This window comes from Pipra filicauda, unplaced genomic scaffold, assembly GCF_003945595.2.
Source record: "Pipra filicauda isolate LSUMZ 115617 unplaced genomic scaffold, ASM394559v2 scaffold145_size1923396_pilon, whole genome shotgun sequence".
NCBI classification, from domain to species: domain Eukaryota; kingdom Metazoa; phylum Chordata; class Aves; order Passeriformes; family Pipridae; genus Pipra; species Pipra filicauda.
In genome coordinates, this window is record NW_024103940.1 from 1,108,893 (window position 1) to 1,127,500 (window position 18,608).

At 34.5% G+C, this 18,608-nt stretch overlaps 1 protein-coding gene across 2 annotated transcripts in view; it reads left to right on the plus strand.

Annotated features, from left to right (window-relative positions):
• Positions 1 to 18,608, plus strand: part of AVEN (apoptosis and caspase activation inhibitor) — a 100,774-nt gene that overhangs the window by 58,229 nt on the left and 23,937 nt on the right. Inside the window, exon 3 of one of the 2 annotated variants that reach the window (XM_039378750.1) lies at positions 8,487 to 8,573. The exons of the other annotated variant lie outside the window; for it this stretch is intronic. Coding sequence (XP_039234684.1) covers positions 8,487 to 8,573 — 87 coding nt within the window. The remainder of the gene's footprint in view (positions 1 to 8,486; positions 8,574 to 18,608) is intronic. 2 annotated transcript variants of the gene reach the window in all.

Below are 18,608 nucleotides of genomic sequence, written 5' to 3' on the forward strand. Positions count from 1 at the left end.
AACAAAGACAGTAAGAAATTTCCCTGCTGCTGAGCAGAGAGGAAAGTTGTTAACAGGTGAAAGCAGGGATTTTTGCATAAATCCACACTAAGTAGATCCCCTCTGACTGGATAACTAACATATTTTTAAGAGCATTTGGAAGTGGGGTCTAATTGAGAATTCTAGGAATGTTATCAGTTACAAATTTCCATTTAGTTGAAGTAATATTAGGGAGAAGAGAATATCCTTCTTCTGTTGTTTCATTTGCCCTAGAAAACTACTTTTCACTACTCGTGGAGGTGAGATACTGTGTGATCAATCATCAGTCTGAATAAGTACAATTGTTGTTATATTGTAAAGGAAAACAGTGAAATAGGGGGTCTCGCCTTTGTATGTTTGATGATCTTTATATGTTTGATGTTTGGACATCAGGAAGAATTTCTTCATGGAAAGGGTTGTTAAGTGTTGGAGTAGACTGCCCAGGGAGGTGGTGTTCAAGAAACAGCCAGACATGGCACTTAGTGCTATGGACAAGGTGGTGATCAGTCAAAGGTTGGACTCAATGATTTTCGAGGTCTTTTCCAACCTAAATGATTCTGTAATTCTCTAAAGCTGTATACATGTTATAAGATCATAGGATAATTCAGGTTGGCAGAGTCCTCAGGAGGTCTCTAGTTCAGCCTCTGGAGCAAACCAAGGTCAGCAGACACAGTTGCTCAGGGCTTTATGCAGTAGTAATCTCAAAGGTTGGCAGTGGCATAACCTACTCCACTGCCTGACTCATGATAAAAATGTTTTTCCTTATATCCAGTCTGAAACTCTCATTTCAGTTGATCCCAGTTGTTTCTTGTCCTCCCCTCCGTGCACATTGAATGGTCTGACATCTCTCATCTTGAAAACCTCCCCATAAGTACTGGCAGGTTGCTGTAAGGTCTCCCCCAAAGCTGTCTCTTGTGCAGACTGAACAAGCCTGATTCCTTCAGCCTTTCCTCAGAGTACAAGTGCTCCAGTCCCCAGCCATCTTGGTGTCTCTCTGATGAACTCACTGCCATGTATCACTGTCTGTTCTGGGGGCCTAAACCAGTGCAGTATTCCAGATGTGATCAGGTCTAAGGAAGCACTGCTGGCTCCTATGCAGCTTACTGCCTGGCAGGGCTCCTTTGCAGCCTGGATACATCTTCATGGTGTAGATGAAAAGTAACGTAGCATGTACATTGCAGTGAGATAGGTTTTAGATTAAATATGGAAAAAAAATTATTCTGATGTGAGAACAGCCAAACATTTTGAGTGGAATCTCTAAAGAGACTGGGGAGTCTCTGTCACTGAAGATCTTCTACAGGTTAGGAAAACATCTTCCAGGAATGATGTAGGGATAGATAAGCCTGCTTGAGAAGGAAATATTGTTCACATGAGGCCTGTTCAAGTTCTGTGGTTTCGCAATGGTCTGAATAGGAATATAAAACCCCACCATTTTCTTTCTAAATATTATTAACTGTTTAAGTTAATGTTTCATGAAATGATTATGTTTATATGAATGATCATAGCCTTACATACCATAAGCTGTAGAGATGAAAACAGAGGAAAATGTTTGAGCATATGTGTCAACATTTCTCTTCTGCATTCTGTTTCAATCTGAAGTATTAAAGTTCAGTTCTCATGCAAGGCTTGTGTAGAGAAATTGTTTTATATTTCTCACAGTTAATGATACTGTTTCTGTCTTTTCTTTGATTATTGTAATATTGTTCTCAATATATTGTTCTTTTATTACGGCATATAAAGTGTTACCAAATCACTGATAGTTGACAGAAGTGGCTGATGCAACTGGCAGTCCTAGAAATGACCACTTGTACTTCTTCACTGTTTCTCTTCATAGTTTGCCTTTTAAAGATTTATTTCAGAGTCAGATTGGTTGTATTGTCATTTTATTAAATCTTCTTTGAGTTAATAACCTGTAATGCAGTGAGCATGATTTAAATTGTACTCATGATTATAATAAAGAGTACAAGTATCATGGTGATCAAATAAAATCAAATTATATACTGGGCTTCTAGATGACTGTGTAATTACTGTATTTTAAAATTTTTATTACAAAGTAATAAATAAACTTTATTAGAAATCTGTATTAGAAATTAGGAGCAATCCCTCTTGTCATTTGTGTCCATTTAAGTGATAGACTTTAGGTTATTTAACACCGATATTTGTATAAAAAATAGGAAGTATGTATTCTAGGTAAGAGTGAAACTTCAACATGGAGTTTGCCTCTGAAGAAGCAGAAATCTGCTGTGGAAAGACTTCTTTTTCTCCCCATGGACTCAACCAAAACTCAAATCAAAAGACTTCTGTCTCATGTGTGGATGTGTTCTGGCGTGTTTGGCAGGTCTCTAATGGGTGTAGTGAGGACCAGGGTAACCACTGTTTTCACTGCTTGATCAACATACATGCATTAATGGTTGACTTTCAGTAAACACTAACTAAAATTGGAACATAAGACTAAAAATGTATTTAACACTTCATTCCTTCCTCTGCTCCCTTGAGTCTTGAGAATCATTTAGTTTGAAGAAACATTGATAGACATTGTTTCTGCTATACTTGTGTTCCCACAAACACTTAAGTATGACTATGTCTGACAACCTTCTTATTTGCCATTTATATGTTTAAAAGGGACAAATAAATTAACAAAAAATATAATTTCTGCGTTTGGGGATTTTTAGTTGGTGTTTACTGGAACACAACCATTAATGCATGTACTTTTCACAAAATCTTAAGAACTTCAAGGCTAAAGGTATAACTCTAAGTAAGTGATTTATGTCAATAATTGTCTTTGCCTGAATAATCTCGCTGAACATATATATACACTATATATTTATGTTTCTTTAATGGTATAGGTATATATATTTTCCTGGGAGTTCTATTGCTCTTACAGAAACAGTAAATAATTCACATCCAATACTAACACAGAATCCTATTAAAGTACAGACCAAACAAGTGGGAAGTAAGTTCAGAATGCGTTCTCTATTTGTGCATCTATTCATGCAGAATTTAGGCATGTTACTTATTTTGTTAAGAATTAAGGGAATTAAGGCATCTGTTGTCATGTGGGATTGATCCGATTAAACCCAGACAATATCTGTAGTAAAGCAAAAAAAAAGGAAAAGAAAAGGTGCAGTAACTGCTTTGTACTGCTTTCTGATCCTCTCCTCTTGTAACTTGTGACTGTGTATAAATGAGAGACTGTTAGTACTGTAAATATGCTTTTTCTCTCTGACATGTTTCCTGCTGGTTGCTTGGTTACCAGTACTTTGCCACACATACATACAAGATATTAGCTTATTCTTCTGTCTTCACTCTTTGAGCTTTAATGAGAAGATGCATGATCAAAATACATGGTTTTATTTCTCTGTATCTAGCTATTAAGGGTTAAGTGGCTTATCGTCCTAGGAGAATTAGAAGTAGTTATCCATAATTTATCAACTTCATATGGAAGAATGTGCTGTTCCACTATATATGTATGAGTCTTTCAGGGTAGTTTTGGGGTTTTATTTTGTTTTAGGGTTTTTTTCCCTTTTTTTTTAAAAATAAAATTCTTTACTAGTTGCAGTGAAGCAGCTGAGTGACTTACTGTAAAGTTCCATTGTGACCTTTCCCAGTGATGGTGGTCTTTGCCATTTCTCCTCTAACTTATCCACATTATATCGTTAGTGTTAGGATGACTACAGAATGAAATACAGTATTTTAAATATTTCTATCGTGTCTGTCACCATGGTACCTAGTAGCTTTTAACTAAGTGGAGTAAGGGGGTAAAGAATGCAGGTTAATATATGTTTTTATATATATTTATTTAACTGTCTGATTTTAATTTTCTCCCATATCTTCCATGAATAGTCATGGAAGTAGGAAACAGTTAATGGATTGTCATTGAAAAGGTAGACACAAGCATAGTCATGTTCCCCCTATCTTGTTTCCTCTCCTCCAAAAGAAAGGATTAATATTTGATTTGTAAATTGTGCACCTGAGTTAAAAAGGAAAAAGTTGAAAAACAAATTGAGAAAATTCTTTAATGTTGGTTGAAGGCATGTTAATAGAATGATTATAACTTGAGCAGTCCAGACTTTTTAAATGAGTCTTCAATGCATTGCATTGTGCTTTTTTAAAATATTTTTTCTATACATCTAAATACTGGTACCATTTTATAATTTCATTAATATTAACTGATACATGTTAAAAATGTGCCATTTCACGGTAATTTCTTCAGCAAGTATAGGGCTGAAGGGCTATAGGATGTTGGAAGAGTAATGCCATAGCGATGTTTTCTGAAATATGTTCATTAGTGAAAAATATCTTCAGATAGGATTGCATATTTAATTCTAAAGAGTACAGACTTCTTTAAAAAAGGCAATGTCAAAGTGTAATTTGGTATAAAAGAAAAAGTAGTAGATCTTAATATTCCAACCTATTTTTGAGTATTGGTGCATCTCTTACAAAGTTGCATAGAAATCTCTAAATGTTCTTCTGTTTTATATGGTTAAATTGTGTACATGGGCATATGTAAAAAATATTTAAAGGTTGAACTACACTTTATTTGCTGATAGTTATTAGACGTGATTTCTTCATGTTATAAACTTCAAGAGCTCTCTTATTTCTTAGTTATCTGCTTTTGAAGGTTTCAATGCAGATGTGTTTATGACACTGTTTTCAAAAATTCGTCCCGTCTTGAGACTTTCAAAAAAATACCAATGGTTTACTGTTCTTTTCCAAATTCCATTTTCTAAGTTGTGTACCCCCTCATCTTTCCTCCCCTAAATACCTAGAATTGCTGAATTGATGGCAGTAGAAAAGTGAATGCAGGAAAAACAACTTTCAAACTCCTGAAGTATCTTCTTCAAAGGTACACTTCTCAAATCTGCTGTAATATATACTACATGGTTAAAAAATTGCCTTTGGAAAGTGCTTGAATAAATGCATGCAAAAGGTCACTAATCCTCTTAGGAGAATCAGAATATAATAAATATCACTAAAGTGCATTTTTTCCTCAACTTTTCTATTTCATTCTCTTTTTTTTTTTTCAAGAGTTTTTTCAACTTATTTTAACCATTGACCTTTTCTTAGTCTAATGTTTATACTGTTATTGTTCTACTTTTCTTGTGGTTACATGTATTAGGGTAGGACTATAAAAAAGAATCCCTAATTAAGGCTTCCAAAGTGGAAGATAATTTGTCACAGGTATGAAACAATACTTGCACAGTGGACAAACTTGTTTTCTTGGGTTTTCTATTTATTTGTAGTGAAAAATGGTATGCATTCAAGAACCTGAAGCATTGCAGAATGCACAGATGGAGTAGGATTATGAAATTTCATCGCTATGCGACACAGGAGGTTACCTTTTCTCCTCAATGTAGATCTGGAAAGTTAGGAAATTTTCTACAATAAAATGAAATTAATGCTCTCCCTTCTAGATTCTTTTTAGGATAAATTAATGTAGAATGTCTTTTGAGAAGAGGAGATATCTCTTTTGCCTAACTGTGAAAAATACTAATCATATTGTGAATTTCTATTGCATCGTATTAAAACTTTCAATTGAATTAAAATTATTCTTCCCACTACTTATGAGGCAATCATGAAATCTTTTGTATTACTGCCTCTTTGACATTTTTAGATTTAGATAATATTTTCAGAAAAAGGTAATAAATATAACAAGTGAATTTAGGTACTCTGTGCAAGCCAGGTCTGATTGTGGTTCCTTCTACTTCTTCTCCCCACATTTTAGGCAACTGCCTTAGTGTTAGCACTGGAAAATCTAATGTAGATAAATGTATACATTAAAGTTTAAAATGCTTCTTTGTGAGGAGGTTGCTTTAATAAAGTTCCTTCTCTTCCCTTCTGGAAGATTATGTGTATAATAGATGAACTGTACCTGAATCTGGTAGCTTCTGTAGGACCTACTAGTACCATTCCAATTTTTGGACTATTGCAATTAACTGCCTTAATAAAGGGGGGAAAAATCTTACATTGAACCACACAAACAGCAATCTTCACTTTTTTAATGAAATCTAGTTATCTCTCTGCTTCAGTAAATCTGTTTTCAACTCTACGTTCTTAAGGTGACACCAATAGTAAAACTCTGAAGTTATTTAATTCTTCTATATCATGCTAACTAAACTGTGTACAGATACACATGAAATGTGTCTGCTACTGTTTCTTAAGAAGCTGTCCATAGTGTCAAATAGTATGAAATGTTATAAACGAAGGGCACAGAAAAAATCTGTATTACGTAGTATATAAAAACAAAGACAGATAATTGTCCAGTGGAAGAAAGTATTATGTAAGAAAATGAAATAATATTAAAGGAAGTGTATTTAAAATTGGAAGGGTATATATAATAGTACTAATTAGGTTAGTTGGCTCCTTCCTAACACTGTTCAATGTGATTAAGCTTGTCTGCTCAGAATCTATGTCGGTTAACACTGTGGCAGCTACTGACTGGTGGTTTGTATGTTGGAGTTATTTGTCTTTTTGTGAATGGACTGAGACTCTCTGCTTTATCTAAGTATGTGTTCCTGTACAAATGAGGTTGTGACAGTTGTGGGAAGCCCAGTCTTGCATATAGAATCATAAGAAATCAGGAGGTGAAACCTTAACTTCCAGGTTTTAATTCTGTCATCTGCCCAGTCTCCCCATACCAGAGGTTCTAGTATTATTACTAGCTTCTCATGGTTTCTCCGTGTTTCTCTAGGAGACTAAATAAGGAGTTTGCAAACCATGATATGCGTTACTATGCACATCAAATGACATGGAAACTGCTTCAAGATGATATTTAAAAACTAAAAATTATCTAAGTTGCATGTTTTTCATGAGGAGATTGGAAGCAGTTCAGGCAGTATGTGCCCAACCCCAGTTCTGTGCAGGCCTGAAGAGAAGCCATGGACCGCCACTGCTTGTCACCCCAATGAGAAAAGATGCAGCAGGCAAGCATCTGCTTCCCCAGGGACATGGACTAATTAAAAAATGTGCCCCAAAGGTTATGTAACTTTTAATCTCAAAACATGAATAATCTTTCATTATCCTTTTTGAATCCTTTTCCTTCTTTTCCTTCCTACTTCCTTTCCTAAGTAGTTTGGTACTAAAAAGTCAAATAGTGTAAAGTTTTTATAAAAATTACAAGTATTTCCTCTTATATCACTCTAAGTAGCCATTAGGGAATGGGAATGTGTCTTCATTAATGAAGCGAGAGGCAGGTATTGATTTGGAGCTTTATGGCTATCTATACAAGTATTGACCTCTGCTGTTTTTTATTGAAATAAAAAAAAAAATGTTTGTTTACAACTAATCCCATCTCATATACTGTTATTATATTAAATTTTATGGGGGATTTGGTCAAGAAACTGTTGCAGATTTTCTAAATGAGCTAAGGTAAGCCTATTTAATAAAAGCAGTAAGATAAAAACCCCTCAGAAATAGTAGCTTGAGATGCATTCAGCTTTTATCCAGAGTTCCTTACTGTGCAGTTCTTAGAGGTCTCGAAATGCTGTCTCCAGTGGTTTTCAACAGTGAAAGGCAGAATATGGCTTTAAAAACTGCCAACTCAGCAGAGAGAAGAGCAGTTAGCCTGAAGGCAGGGGAGAGGCTGAACTGAACATAAAGGCATCTTTGTTTCCTCCACTTCCTCAGTTTAGTTTCAGTGTTCTCATCTGTGTTCAGGTAAACAGTTGACTGAAATTTTGATCTTAATGAAATTGGAGACATAGGAAATTCATGTTGTAGTTTTGATATTAATTTTTAATGCTAACTTTATCTTGAAGTATGCTTATGAGTGATTGTATCTGAAAGATACATGTAGAAGAAGCCTTGTCTGTGCTACTCTTATTTTTAAAATGTTTCCTTGTGAGTTTGTATTACCTGGACTTGGTGTTCTGTATATGTCTAAGTAGGTGTCAGTGAAATTGCAATGATAATAGATTGTTTTCAACTTCTAACATGACCTGTATATCAGAGGCTCCTTTTAAAGACTGAAGTAGAGAGATTTAAAATTAAATACTCCCTTCTACAATGCTCCCTTAATTTCAATGGTAATGATAGTAATAGCGGAAATAATCATTGCTATTTCCTCTGTCCCTTTTACAAGCTTAAGAAGAATCTTTGTCACTAATTTGTTTATATAATGCATTTTACAAACTAATTTACTAGATGCAGTAGTACAAATAGTACTTTAAATAGCATTATAGATTAAATGACAGATTCTGCCACCTTCACTCATATTAAGTTATGCACTATTTTGCAAGCATTTCTTTTGGTTTTAGTAGGAGTACTGTAAGGTTAAAATTCCACTAAAGTAGAATCTGTTTGTTTCCCTTGGGATTTAGTTATATAGTTTTAATTCATTATACTGTTTTATACACTCTCATATATGCCCCTGTGTATAATAATGGAAGTGTGAATTTCTTAGAAAATATAATAATCACATTTTCTGAGGTTACCTTTCAGCTTGTGTTCTCTATCTTTTCTCCCAACAGATACTAGATATTCTGTTTCTTTATTTACGTGCAAAGGAATAGAATACGTGTGTCAGAAAGCCTTGACAGCAAAAGTATCTGAAACAGGTAAAAGAGGGTTATTAAACAGTCAGGTATGAACCATAAATCAGTCAAGTAAGGCAATTATTGAACATTTTCTAGCTCTCACCCTATTTTATTCATTATTTGTTTTATACAAACATCTGTATGCTTCACAGTACGATTCACTGAAAGGTTAATTCCTTTAGCTGAAGACCTTATAAACTGACTGTTCAGAAATGTAATATGCTAAAGTTCCTACCAAAGTCACCTCCTAACTAGGAAACACAATGTATAACAAACAAAGTAGAAAGTAAATGGGAAGTTAAGTGTTGGAAAAAATCAGTTGTTTTCCTGTGATTTAAATGAAAAATTTTCTGAAGGTTATGACCTTCTGTCTGTCATTTCTTAATGATTTAATTTTGGAAAGTCATTAACATGAATCAGATTAAGCAGAAGACTATGTAGTCAGTCCTAGATTTGACAGTGACAAGAGAATTTTTTAATAATTACCTGAGATAATACCCTGAAAACAAAAAGGGTCTTTTCTGAAAGTTCTTTTTAAAAACAGGTTTTCCATGGGCAGGGAAACTACTAAGTTTATTTTCTTTAGAGCTTGTTTTTACATGCTCTTTTCTCTGTTCCTAGCTTTTTTGGTGTGGGCAGTTGTCACTCCATGCTATTACTGCTTTAGACTTAGAGATCTGTGCATTGCCCTGCTGGTTGCTGCATTTTTTTGAATGAAAAAGAGGATGAGTTTTAATCGTTACTCCTTTGATTAGCACATTCAAGGGCTTTTCTTTACCTGATGAATGTTGGTCACAAAATGTGAACCTTCAAAAGCTTCACCTGCTGTTATATTAAATTGAAATTTGTCAGGTAGATCAAAAGTTATAGGCAGGTAAGACAAATGGTGTATCTCATAACTATGTTTCCTTAAGAATTATTCCTGTAAGTAAATAAATATGTCCCAAATTTTTTTTTTAATTAATTTTCTGGGACTTTATTTGTTACATTTTTATGTGCTCAGTTATAATTTGCTGGTTAACTATCCTTCTGACTTAGCCATTACATCATTTAGGAAAACAGAAGCACTTAGTTTCTTTTTCTAATTGTCCAGCTTGATTTCTAATTGGCAGTACAAGAAATAGCAACGCTAAGGGCTTTTCAATTCAGATCTAGAAAACTGGGGGTGTTTTTCTCTTTTAATCTTGATGTGTTTATGTTGATGCGTGGACTCTTAGTGGGTGTAAGCTTCATTTCTTTGGGAGACAAGGCTAACACTGCTGTCAGTGCAGAGGAAACAACAAAATTATTCCTGCAGTTAAAAATGAAGAGTTATTCCAGGGGGAGTACTGTACTCATAATTTGTGTTTGAGAATGCAGTTAGAAGAACAGGGAATTAGTTAAGAAATTTGTGTTACTATAGCAAAAGTGAGATGTGCTATCTTTAAAGAGAGAAAAATCTAAAAAGTTGAGATAAAAGGTTTATTTAGAAGTGGAGAGCACATTTTCACTCCTTTTAGTGATGAAATAGGATTTTTTGTAATGTCTATCCCTAATTGGAGGAAATGAGCTTTACATTCTTGTTTTGCGTTTTTTCTAGACAAATTTGACTTAGGAGATGATTGATTCACCTCCACCCTTTGTTTTGTATGGATTAGAATGTGGAATTAAGCCAGTGCTTGTAGCCAGTTATTACTGATTCCCTTGGTAGTGAAACTGAAGAGAGAAACTCCAGAGGTTTTGTTTTGGAGGTCAGTCAGTGAATACCTGTTCAGTTAATGAAATTTTGTCCTTGAAGTCCTGACTATGGTCAATGAGGCAACTGGACCTTTAGACAGGCCACGCTAGAAAAAGGACACAATGCAGAAAGATTACTGTCCTTAGCAAGTATTTTATAAAGCTTCTGGTATTTTAAGAGTTGCTAGGCCTTGTAATATAGGCCTCATTAGGGATGCTTTATAAGTACTAGGACAAGACTACTGTGTAACAGCGCAAGCACTTTATAGTACTTTGAGTTTTAAATAGCTTTATCCATGCATAGAAGGTCACTTCTGCAGCAAAATAGATGATATTAGGCAATTTAACTTACTTACTGAAAACCATAATATTATGATAAGGATTTTCCAGATGTGAAGTATCTGTACTATGAAAGTGGAATACTTCAGGGTAAAGTGTTTTAAGAATAGGTCTTCCTTTTAGAATAAGTGTCTGTGCCAGCCTACACATAGATACTTAGAGCTGTTTAATAATTGCTTTCTCCCATGAGGCTCCTTGGAACTGAAATAAAAACCAGTGTGGTTAACCCTCATTAAAACAAATAGATTAATTTCTTATTAAAAAGAAAGACCTTTTTTTAATCATTCAGCTTCATGCTATTTAGAAAAATGTTCAATTATTAAAAGGCTGCTGTAATTTAATGGACTAGAAAGACATGGCACTTCGTTCAATTATATGAAATGCCATGATTTTTCTTGATACACAAATTATTCATCTTATATTTCTTAAAGTATCTAAGCTTTCATCTTATTTTTGGAAGTCAATTTAAATCTTAAATTTAACCCGTAAGCTTTGAAAATTAAAATACTTTCTCTGTAAAGTGTTCATAAAAATAATGGTGTTTACTTTCATGAATTTAAGTCTTCCATGATTTTAAGTCTTCATAATGCTTCTTGTGAAGTACTAGTACAGTGCATTTCCTTATTTATAAAAAGTAGGAAATGTAAACTGTAGAGATCTCAATAAAGCAACAGCAAAAGTCAGGTGTTGGAGATGGTTAGACCTGTGTGGGTGTGGTTGCCCGTGGACAGACTCCAAGAGGTCCAGGCATGAGCCACCTGCACTCCAGAAGCCATGTGAGCCAATGAAATATGTTGATCCTCATGTTTAATGTGAGTGTTGTTATTACTTTGTTGTCATCTTTTTTGTTTACTTAACAGTAAACAAAGCGAAATTAAATTAATGTTTGGTGATGAGTTTTACTTAGTTTCAGTTTACAGGATAAACTTGCTTTTTCATTCCGTGGACAGGGTTCATATGATCACATTTTACTTACTGCAGATACATATAGAAAAAGATCTGTGAGCTTTCTTATTTGCATGGTCTGGATGCATCTATGATGGTGTTTTAGTTTGGGTAAAGGAATGAAGTTTTGATGGGAATGTCTCAATTGTTCCACATTACTGTGATTTGGTTTGTACCATGATCATTTGGTTAAGGCAGATTTTTTTGGTTTTTAGAAATATTCCACTATTCATAGAGAACTCCTCACTGTAAACTTCTGATGAAAACTTAGTAAAGTTTTTTTAAAAGTTACCAAGCTTTTATTTCCAGTGTGTTTAGCTTAACAGATAGAAACTATTTGTGAGCAAAAGTCGTGTAGGCGTGCTGTTCCTAAATGTGATGTACTTGCTTTTGGGTTTCAGAATGTACTAATTTTGACAGGTTTCCTGTGTTTTACATATCTCAGGAAATTTATGCTGTGTTTTGGTTTTGTATGAGACATATTGTTGCTATGCAACCTTTGTTAGTTATCCAGTTGTGTCTTGTACAGAGATATGAAGTTTAGTTTCTCCAGATGCATCATTTTAAAATCAGAGCTGCATGCCTCTTCCCCGTGTAAAGTTTGTTTAAATCTATTACACTTCTAGGAGTGGACTTTCACCTTAGTTGACGTCTCAAGCTGTCTTTTTACAAGAGAAGATTCTGTTTAAAAATAAGAGTTTCAACTATGATAGAATGCCTGCCTGTAATTTTATCTATTACTTAATTTCAGGGTGACTGGCTGACAGTTTATTAGTGTATTTTATGATGGAAAATTCTTAAACATAAAATGAAATAAAATTAAGCAGTTTGGCATCACTGAAATGTATGATGGTAAAGATGATACTGGATCATGCTAGATGATCTTTAAGGTCCCTTTCAACTCAAGCCATTCTATGATTCTAAGATTCTGTGATAAAGATAGTTGCAAGAATATAGACTGATTGATGGAGGTTATTTTAAATTATTTTTATTTACTGCCTGTCATAAGGTTTCAAACAGTGGTTTTATGGTACTGTTTTTTCTCTTTCATCTCAGCTCTAAACTGCATACTAGTGACTTTGCTGAATTTCTCTGCAAGTTTCAGTCGTTTTGATATGATGATCTTTACTGTATATTGAAGTGAAAAGCTAAGGGATGCTGCAGCAATGTTGATTTTTAATAGGAGGGTGATAATAATAATGTGAGTGTATTCTAGGCTAATTTAGAAAAGGTATAAGATAGTTGTTTTTTTAAGAATTCATTGTTTTGGTTGACCCGTGGAGCTTCTCAAGTTAGTTGTGGGGACAGAAAGCTTTTGAGAAACAAGTGTAATTGAACAGGGAAAAACAGTTTCTGCAGAATGGGGAATTAAGCAAAACATGTTAGATAGCTTTCCAGGCATTAGCTTCATTTCTGTATCAAGTGTGCATGTGCTGAAAACAAAAGTTGTGTCCAAAATTTTCCAGAAAAGCACTTACATGCAAAGTAATTTATACATGGAATAAAAATTATTTTTCTTCAAATTGAAAATTGGCATTAGTGAGACCAGGATAGAGATTTGGTGGTTTTGTCTTTCTACAGAATAAATCTCTCTAGTACCAAACTGATACCACAGATATGTATGTATATCTTTTTAAATACAGTGACCACATAATCCTCGTTTGCAAAGAAATTAAATGGCTCTAACCACAAGGACATTCAATTCCTGAGTTCTGTTGGTAAAGACATGCTACATTTTCGTGCTAAAAGGCGAGAGTGTCCTTTAGACAAAATGTATCTCATCAGCAAACTTCACGTTGCTTAACATTCCTGTAAATAGAGCCAGATGAGTTGTTTTCGTTAAAATTACTGGGCTGGGTTTTTCATTTAATTGTATTTGCTGCGGCCCGGGTTCGATTCCCGGTCAAGGGAAACTCCCCCGGGCAGATGGAGCTCATCAGCCCTGTAAGGCCATCCATCTAAGAGAAGGTCACTCTAAACAAACCTACATCCAGAGGACCTCACTGCCACCGTCCAAGCTCGCTCGGCCCCAGCAGATGAACCTCAGGACTAAAGGGTGGGCTCAGTTCAGCGCACACTGTGTCTCACCTAAAAAATCCACTGCGCAGGCTCGAAGGGTAAAAGACCTTTCCCAAATCTTCGTTCGCGAAGACTGGCCATACATACATATACATTTAATATGTATAAAATTAATGTGGTCACCCATATGATATTTTTATTCTGATTATTGAAGAAAAAAAATCATTTTTTATAGTTTGAGTGTAGTAAAAATGGTTTGCATAATGCTTTGCTGATGAAAATGGTGAGTTTTCTTTAAGCTTAGTAACTATTCTTGTTAAAGCTTTTTGTAAGAGTGCTCTCCTTACAATGTTTTTTGTTTCCTTCTTCCTCCCATTCATCTCTGAACACAGATCATGACGTTTTCAAATTCCAGTCCGTGGCTACTCTGCCCCTATTTTGTCAGAAAAACATATTCTGAAATATTTATCTCTCTCTCACTGGCGATTCATAATTGAATGCTTTTCTCTCAGGCTGAGGAAAAAGTACTGGTAAGAGAGAAGTGATTGCCCATAGTTCTGCTGTTGTGTTGTGCTGATTTCATCACATGAAGCATACATGCAAGCCCATTTTGTACTTGTGCTTTGACATTAAATCTTCAGCTCTGTAAACGTTCTATACACTTTCTTGGTAAAAAGTTGCATTCTAATAATATATTTAGTTTCAAAGCAAATGGATTCTTTAATATTAGCAATTCATATTCTTTTCAGAAATTCATTTCTAAGTAATTTTGTTTCTTCAGATTTAGACATGCAATTGTAGGACCTCATGTAAGGCTCTGTTCTTGAATGGAGCTAGTGTTCTGCTTTACCCTAGTTTATCATTTCTCTTCACTGCTCCTGACAGCATTTATCCATTGTTTTTGCTGTGGTGCTGATCCTTCCTGGAACTGGCTTGCTAAAATACAGGGAGTTTAGTTGACAAACAAAAAAAGCAATGATTTTCTCATGATTTAGCAAAATGAGTCATCTCAGTAAGGATTCAGCATGAAGGAGGGTGTGCAGCTATACAACTAGGACCTGAGCAAGAGGTGTGAGTGAAAGCTGATTTAATAGCGAGGGTGTGGATGGAAGGAGGGATGAGTGGGACAGACATCTTTCTGACGTGACTGAGTGGTAGATTCTGTGTCAGAAACTCAGCGCTTACAAGTACTATCTGTATGGTAGCCACTTGTATGATTGACACTGCAATTTATATACTTACGCTAGGTATTAAAAATGACAACATAGAATAGTGTAAAAAGCCTTCTGCCATAAACTTCACGCAGTAAATATTTATGATATGGGAAGTTAACTGGTATTTTTCTAGAATAGAAATGTAGGATCATAGATATAACCCTGGACTTCCTAAAATGAAGTGGTCTCATTTATTGCTAGTAGCTTGAAGTAAAAATTGCCTAAATATTTTGTATTGTCTTCATATTTTGCTAAACAAAATCTTTTTTTCTTTTTTATCTACCTAAGAATGTTTTCTAAAGATAGTGGACATGAGGGACAAAGATTGGACAGAGTACACATTTCTGGGAATTTGTTTAGTTGTGGAAATGAAACTTCTGGACTGATTGAACACTGTTTTAGTGGAAGTAGATCCTTGTACATTTTTGTGCACTTCTAAATTCAGCTATCTTGGAGAAACATCTCACTCATTTTAAAATATGATTATTTTTTTATATTGTTGCCTAATTACAATTTCTTAAACTTTTCTGGTTTTGCTTTTAACTAGTGTGTTTATTTAGAATGTTATTTTTTTAATTCCAGATTTTCTTTTGTGTTTCTGTTTTACATATGTTTGGCAATCTGGTTCAAGTGAGTTTTTAACCTTTATTGAAACTTTGATTGTATTACTGCAGCTAAATAGATGTTTCAAGAGAGACCAAAAAAATTATTAGTAACAGTTTTAATTTTTATATTAACTTGAGTCAAGTATTACAAAATAATGCAGTTGCAAAAATAGACAAAGAGTTCTGGTACATAATTAGTAGTTTTACTACTGTCCTTAATTTGTGGCTACATGAAATCTTTTTGTTTGGTCAGTACTTCATGGATCCTCAGTATAATCAAATCTTGTTTCAAGGCATTGTTTTAAATGAACTTCTTACTGGAGCTAAAGCTTAAATTTTGTGATTCTATTTCATACATGTACTATGTAATGTCCATTACTTTTCTTTTCTCTGAAAACTTGCAAGGGAAAGTATGTACTTTTCTGAGACTAAACATCAGAGCACAACAGCTTCTGTTTCAGGATCTTCAGGTTTTTCAGAGAGACTAGTTAATGTCACCTTTCATCATTAGTCTATTTATGAATTAAAGGATACAATTTTGGTAGGCTTTTTAATAATATATGCCAAGGAGAGTTGTAGGTTATAGCAGAAAAATGCAAAGAAGAAACATGTTGCCAAATAGAGTAATGCATACTTATTGATGGTAGATTTAGGTACAAAGTATTTTAAAATGAGAAAGCAGTAGTACAGCAATTTTTTTCTTCAGGCTTGAAAAAATAAGTATTTATGTTTTGTCTTAGATTATTTTCTATATCTTGTAAGAAAGAACTAAAATATCCAGTGATGCTTTCCATACCCCTTTATAGCTGCTTAGAGGGTCTGACTTTAGGAACTAAGCACTACTGGCCCACAGGGAGAAGAAGTCAAGGTTGATTGTTATTTTCTCAGACTATGAAGTTCGGATTTCTATTCTCAAAATTAATTTCTCTTTGACTATCATTTGTCTCTTTGACAAAAGTATGTGAACTAAATTCTCTGACTCCTAATAAATTTTTCATATTCCTCTCAGGAGGAATCTCTCAGGACATAGTACCCTGAGATCAAAACTCCCATTTTAACAGATACACTAGTTTTCTATGTTATGGCTAGATTTTAGATGAAAATTAGACCTTATACTTAGATGTTATATGCTTCAAGAATAGAAATAGATGATGTTTAAACTTTAGATTTCAACAGGTTCTATTTAACAATGAGATTTTTTTTCTGGTAAAACAAAACTACAACTATTGTTTTTTCAGTAAAACACAAGCCACTAATATTCACTGACTGATAGAATGAAAATTGCATTGAGAATTTTTACATAACCCACTGTTATTTGTATTTCTGGGGAGCTAAGACATCTGTACATGTAGCAGTCTTATTTGGGTTCCTGATAGAACATACCTATTCTAACGAAGTCTTAAACATTGAATTTGTAAGTACTTGAACAAAACAGTAGTATTTCTTACTCTTGCTTAACTCCAAAGTTTAGCAGTACCTGTCCAGAGAAATGAATTTAAAATGCATCAGTATACAATTGTCTGATGAACCTTTACTACAGGGATGTTCATTATTGGATTTTTGGGGCTACCTTCTCTAAGTGTTTAAAACCTAAAAAGAAACTCAGGAAGAACACTGCAGATCAGTTGACACACTGTTCCCCAAGTAAGCACACTTTTTGACTGGAAGTTTGATCTTGGCCATAACTGCTCTTCATAATCCTCTCTATTAATCTTAGAGAACCCCAATGAAGATCAAAGGGTAAACAAGCCACAAAATGCACATGCTGTCTATTTCCAGCTGTCCTTTTTCTAATCTCATGAATGTGTCTCATTGAAAAACTATTCAAAGAGAGAGTAAACCCTTATCATTGCAGGAGGCATGGGATTTGTATCTTCTTATCTCAGATGAGGAGACTATTACTTCCTGCTTTCAAAGAAGAAAGAGATGGATTCAGTTGAGGGAATTTAATTATTTTATCTGCTGTGTTGTATTCACATTGATCACTGTTTTATTTCCATTACCAGATTAAAAGCATTAACAAAGGTACCTACTTTTGTAAGTATCTATCCAGCCAACATAAAGCTTCTGAGATCCTCACTTGGAATATATTATAATCCTGCCGGTGCTGCTTTGACCTTTCAGTAGCAGTGAAACATTTACAAAAACACTGCAGTGGTAATGGCCCATGTATGCTCTGCCACGCTGTGCAGTTGTTCATATATGAAGATTTCTGGCTTACGAAAGACATTTCCAGTGAACAAATTCAAAGATGACTAAATGCAGTCATCGGTCTGGTACAAGAATATCAAAGGTATCAAAGGAAGCCTGCATACAATATGTAGCTAAAGAGGACTTCCTTTTTTTTTCCCTTTTGGGTAGCCTCTTAGAAAGGGCACCCCTGAAAAAGTACACAGTAGACCTTTTGGCTGTGTCTGCCCTGTAAAATTTATGGCCACGATTCTGGTCTTACAGAAGCATGAGTAAATGCACTGTTAATGGATGCCAGACTGCACTGTGAAATCCAGTTTGCAATTTCCAGTATGAACTTGGTCACCTTTTAGGGCACGTGACCTCTTAACAAATATGTAGCACCTCATGCAATAGCTTTTTTCATTATTTATTTATAGACATGGAAGAAGCAATATGAAATCTACAGTCCAGATAACTGTACTGTAGAGAAACTGCATAGGGGTTTTTTTTGAGGGAGCAACACTTTCTGAAATTTTGAAAGATAGGCTTAGTCCAGAGTCATGTTTTCACAATCGAATCAGCTGATAAATGCTTTTCTACCTTGAGCTATTACTGTCAAGTAAACTAGAATTACTTACAACTTGACACTGGCCTAGCAATTTTGTCTTTCCTAATTATTTGAAACATGTACAATCAAGCTATATGCTTGATTCTGAGGGCACACCTGATGACAAAAACTGTAGGAAGTAATTTGATTTACTATATCCAGTAAAATGTTACTCAGTCTGAATTAGAAAGATTTTATTACACCTGTTAAATTCATCTTCTCTAGTTGTAGAAAAATTATAAAAGATGATACATTTTCAGATTAAAAAATTTAACTGGTAATGTAATCAGTGTCACATTTCTCTTTGTACTTAGCATTATCAAATACATTGGATTATACTTTCTCTATGTAGTCAGTGAACCTCTTCCACAGTTTGTCTGTATCTAGCATGTATGTATAGTCCTCTCCAGCTGACAGTCTCGTGACATTTTTATGTTCA